General features: G+C 43.1%; 1 protein-coding gene across 1 annotated transcript; it reads left to right on the top strand.

Annotated features, from left to right (window-relative positions):
• Positions 1-2769: 2769 nt before the first annotated feature.
• On the top strand, positions 2770-3468 carry LOC127185223 (melanoma-associated antigen B4-like). The gene has a single exon (XM_051141771.1). It carries the CDS (start codon positions 2770-2772, stop codon positions 3466-3468), a length of 699 nt encoding a protein of 232 aa, XP_050997728.1.
• Positions 3469-5825: the final 2357 nt, after the last annotated feature.

The raw sequence follows: 5825 nt of genomic DNA, 5'->3' as shown, positions 1-5825 counted from the left end.
GAAGGGACCTAACTTAGGCTCGCATGTTCTCACATATAAAGGGACCTAACTTAGGCTGGCATGTACTCACATTTAAAGGGATAGGCTGGCTGCCCAGAGCATTGCGACACCTCACCTCAGTCAGCATTCTATGGCATCTGTCTGTGGGAGGCATGCAGCTTGCATGTTCTTCTCCCAGCCTAGCTTTGGGTCCTCATATTGGTAGGTGGGATACCCCTATTAAGCCAAAATGCCATTTGTCATGATTTCTCTCAGTGGAAGCCCTATTTTCTGCTTTTGTTTTAATTCATTATAAATTACTCAGATTACATCCCCATTGTTATCCCCTCACTTGCATCTTCCCATTCCCACACCCTCCCTCTTCTGCCCTATTCCCCTCTCCTAGCTCACTGACAGAATGGGACCTGCTCTCCCAATATATGACCAAAGCCTCTCAGGTCTCATCTGGATAGCCTGCTTCCTTTTCCTCTGTGTGCCACCTGGCCTCCACACCTAGGGGAAGGGATCAAACTGTGGGCACCAAAGTTCCTGTCAGAGGCAGTCTCTCCTCTCCCCTCAACTTGTAAGGAAGCCTTATTTTCTAAGGAGAGTGGCTGGCATTTTAGGGCAGCGTGACATCATCTTTTCCTTACATAAACCTAAGATTGATGAGTAGCCATCCTCTAAGTCAGTAAGGACATTATTATCCACTATTAAGAGAAAACTTGCATAGTGACTCTAACGAAAATTTTGTCATTTTTGAATACTAGACTGTCTTTGTAAGTAGCTTATAAGAAGGGAGTCATGCTCTGACATACTGTGTAGGTCCAGGCCTGTGGAGAACTTACAGAGACCTGCCAGTCTCTGCCTCCTTTGTGTTGGGATTGAGGGCATGTGCTACCACAGCCCATGTCCAGATATATTCATCTCAATGCCATATCATTTTAACTCAAAACATTTCAAACAAAAGTCAAGCAAAGGAACAAGAGAATTCTAATTTTCAAGTCAGTTGTTCTATCTCATATTCCAATATCAATGTCCTGCCTATATATATATATATATATATATATATATATATATATATATGCATATATATATATATATATATTTTTTTTTTAATTTAGTTGTTGCTAAAATGGACCAGTGCACCCTCTCTGGAAATAGCTGACAGACATCTTGCAGTTAGAGAGCCCTGACCTCCAGCTGCTATCACCTTACTAGTTTCTTTTGGGCAGAGTTCTTTTTCCTCCTCTGTTATCATTCTTTGTAACTTAGCATTATGCTCCCTACTTCAGTTCATTTGGAACTTTTGTAGAGGACACATAAACCCATGATCAGCATTGCAAACAGTGCAACCAGGTTAGTGACAACAACAAACAAAACGAAGTCAGCAAATATCCAAGCCCTCTCTGCCATGACACTGTCCTTTGAGCTGTAGTTCTAGGCCTAACCCTTTCTAGCATGTTTTCAACCCTCATGCTCTGCCTGTAGGCTTTGGTTCAAGAGACATCATAGGAGCCTCTGTTCCCTAAGCTCTGTCAGCTTTTTCGGAAGCAGCAGCTTCGCTTAAGAGAGCAGCACCATTTAAATACATTCTACCCTTGGTTCCCTACACTTTGGCTTAGAAACCATCTTTAGGTGGGCGTGGTTGTGCACGCCTTTAATCCCACCACTCCAGAGGCAGAGGCAGGCGATCACTGTGAGTTCGAGGACATCCTGGTCTACAAAAGTGAGTCCAGGGCTCCAGGACTGTTAAACAAAGAAACCTTGTCTCAAAAAATATATATATATTTTTAACTCAGGATTTCTCAGGCTGTAAACTTAGATTCAACCCCTACATTCATTTAACATTCTTTCTGTATTAATCACATAGTAAATTATGAAGGCTGTAGTTTTCTCTAACCAGCTAGTTCTCCAGTGACTGCCACAGAGAGACTATGGTTTATTTTGAAACAGTAAGCACTCTACTGGGCAGATTCTGAGCTACTCTAACCTAGTACCTTTAAAATCCACATAAAAATCCGTCACTTGGCAATCGGATGAATCCCTAGGGGGCTTCAGATCTATCAGTCTGTTCCCACAGCCACATACTCAGCACCAGCTTGCCTTATCTAAACTCCTTTCTCTCTTCTCCTACTGTCCTCTGCTCAGCTGCTTTCTCCTCTCATCTCTGGAACCCAAGGCCAGAACCTAAATTCTCCCCATCTCTCTTCTACCCAGTCATAGTCTTCAGGACATTTATTTCGCTAATCAGAGTAATTGGGGAACATTCCTCATCACCACATGGTTATGGGAGATCGTTGAGCATTTATAACAATGCCCTTGGCAGAGTCATAGCCAGATCTCAAGGCACTGAAATTAGCATTTGAACGCACAGTCTGACCTTCCTCCAACTGTTTGCTTTCTGGAAAAATGCTTACAGGGTATTATTTTCCTGATCCAAGTCGCTGTTACCTAAAGTACTGTTTTCTATTCCTATCCTCAGTCATTGTGCCCAGAGGAAAGAAGATAAAGCCCATGCTTGTGAGAAATGTTGCCAGAACCAAGATGAGGCCCAGGGGCTAAATGATGCTCAGGCAAAGGCCACAGAGAAAGGAGAGTCACTTGCCTGCTCTGACCAAGCTTCAGGAGATGCTGGGCCAAGTACTTCTACTGCTGGCTTCCCACAGGGCAAGACACCCACCACCAATGCTGATATGCCTCACAAAAGGTCTGGTAAAGGAGCAAAGGGCCAAAGAGAGAAAAAAATGGTAGTTCCTTTATGGCCCACTCTCCACTGGAAGCAAACAGATGGCTCTTTTATCAAGGAAGGCAGCAATGCTGGTGTCATTCTTGCTCTGCAGGTACAAAATTAAAGAGCCTGCAAGGAGGGCAGATATGCTGAAAGTTATCAATAAAAGGTTCAAGGAGCACTTCCCTGAGATCTTTGAGATAGCCCGCTGTCGACTGGACATAGTGTTTGGCATTGAGATGGAAGAAGTCCAGCCCAATGGTGAGGCCTACATGCTTGTCAGCAAGCTAGATTTCAAAGATGATGGGAGTAGCAGCACTGAGCTGGGTGTTCCCAACAGGGGCATTCTGACTCCCCTCCTAAGTGTGATCTTCTTAAATGGCTACATTGCCACAGAGAAGGAGGTCTGGCACTTCCTGAATATGTTAGGAGTCTATGATGAGGTCCCACACCTCATCTTTGGGAATGTAAGGAAGCTCATCACTGAAGATATAGTGGAAGAAAAGTACCTGGAATACTGTCAGATTCCTGACAGTGACCTACCATGCTATCAGTTCCTATGGGGTCCAAGAGCCTATGCTGAAACCAGCCAGGCAACAGTGAAGGACTTTTTAGCTAAGATCCGTAAAGCCATGCCCAGTGCTGCCTGGTCTCCTTATGAACAGGCTTTGATTGAGGAGGCAGAGAAGATGCAAGCCAAATCTGCATACAAACCTGAGACCAAAGGCAAAGCCAAGGGACATTCTAAGAGCAAGTGAAGCAATCCTGCTCCCTAAGGAGATAAAGGGCAGCCGCCCCTCCCATGTGACTGAAAAGGTCTACTCATCATTCAGCAGATAAGTTGTTGATAAAGTTATGGGGTGTTTTAGGTAAAATGTAAACTTGGCATTGGAATATATGCTGACAAACTTTGAAGACTGTTCCTTTCTTTCTGTTCATCAAGCTGAATGTTCAAATTTTGTATTCATTTGAACTACAAACTGGAACATGGCATTTACATAGGAAAAACTTGGAAACAATAAAAATATGTAGGAAAAATAGCTGGGCGTGACAGGTGTAAAGTTTTGTTATTTGTTGATTTTTTTACTCAAGTTACTGTTTTCAAACTTAGAAATGTATACTTGCATTTGCTTTTTATATTAAAGGATGCGTGAGAAATTAAATCACAGTGAATCAGATCTTCTTTTCACGGCTTTGCTCTACCTAAACATTACACATCCAGTCTTGGGAAGTCTTCAGACTTTATACTGAAGAAGTTTATGGAAAATAGATGGAGCATCTGCCCATTCCGTGCTAGATTCTAGAAGAACCTCTCATTAAGCATGAGTATGGGAACTGATCCTCTTCCCGCTGAGGTAAGAAACAGGTTTCTGTGGCATTGGGCAGAGAACATTTTAAAATAACATTTTGAAAGAAATTTTTAGATAGTTTCTTTTATTGCTATTGCAATGGTGAATATTCTGCGGCATCTGATTTAAACATGTAGAAATATAATCTCAGGTGGATGATGATCGGTGAATCAAATCATGCTTATAATAATGATGCTCACCTTTTATGAAGGTCAGACAAGGCACCTAAATTCCAAAGTGCTGTCCACTCAGTACTGTTTTCTCAGTCCAACAAGAAGAAACCCCTCAAATTAATTTCTCGTTGTTGCCCAGTTTGACCTGTGTAGGTACAACACCCGTCTTCTGTGGGTCTCTGCACCTATCTCCATCAGCTGCTGAATGAAGACTGTAGTGCTTGTCTCCTGTCTGCAAGCATAGAAGCCTGTCATTTAAAGTGACAGGGGTTGGCTCTCTCCCATCCTGTGTGTCTCAAGCTGGGCCAGTCATTGGTCTGTCATTCCCTCAGTCTCTACTCTTTTTCCCTACACCTTCTGTAGGCAAGACACATTTTGCGTCAAAGGTCAGTGTGTGGGTTGGGGAGCCATGTAACTGTAGATGCTGTTCTGGCACAACTGTGAAGTTGAGGTGCGTCCAAACCCTGAAAATCTCATCTTGAGACAGGCACAGGCACAGGCAGAAGTTGGTCCCTTCTCTCCCTGTTCTGGGCCTCCCTGTCCCAGTTCATGTAGTCTACCTCTGGCAGCCTTGAGGTGGTCACATATCCTGGCAGCTAGGTTACAGTATAAATGTTCTCTCTAATTACAAGGTAATGTTCAGCAAGCTTTCCTCTTCATGCAACTAAGGCATTGTCAGCACCTTGGCTCTAGCCAACGATGTACATTCACCCTGAAAGCCTTGACCCGTACACCAAAGGTTTAATTAATTTTTAAGACTTCACTTTATCTGTTAATGTTCTCTGGTTCTTTTTTAAATTTTATTTTATTAATTTATTCAGACTACATCTGAATTGTTATCCCCTCGCTTTTATCTTCCCATTCCTCCCTCTCACCCCTTTTAACTCTTTTCCCTTCCCCTAGGTCTGTGACAGAAGAGAACCTGTTTCCCCACCATATGGTCACAGCCTATCAGGTCTCATCCTGGTAGCCTGCTTATCCTTTCTCTGAATGCAACCAGGCCTCCCTACCGAGGGGAAGTGGTCAAATATAGGGCAGCAGAGTTCATGTCAGAGTCAGAACCTGCTCTCCAGCATCTGTTCTACCAATGAAATGAGTTGTTTCACTGAAGCTGTCTCCCCAGAAGGCTGTTTTACAAGCCATGCAGCTAAGCTCCTCATTAGTGTATATAACCAGAATGGGTTGACCTGTTATAGAGTGTAATGGCCACAAGCCTCAGTTTCGAGAGGAGGGCTATATTTAACAACACCGTCGCCAGACAGGGGCACACTCTCTCTGATTTTAGTGCCTTATTGGTCTTTTTTCTTCCTGTTGTGTTGGGAAAATCCTAACAGTCGGTCTGCTTACATATCAACAGGTATTATGAGAGAAGTTGTCAGGAAAATAATTTTAAGTGTACTGCTCAGAAGTGAAAAGTCATCATCATCCTTCAGGCAAAGTCATATGGCCTGTTCCGTTGAAGAGGGCACATCTTCAACAGTGTGATGACAATTTATTTGTCCCTTGGGTATGTGTAAGACTTTCTAGGTATACTTTTGTATTTTAGCACATTTTTATGTACCATAACATAGGGAGTACGGAGTTCTTATTTCA

Source organism: Acomys russatus, chromosome X (genome assembly GCF_903995435.1).
Source record: "Acomys russatus chromosome X, mAcoRus1.1, whole genome shotgun sequence".
NCBI lineage: Eukaryota > Metazoa > Chordata > Mammalia > Rodentia > Muridae > Acomys > Acomys russatus.
The sequence above is the reverse complement of the archived record's forward strand: the minus strand, read 5'-3'. Positions and strand labels throughout refer to the sequence as shown.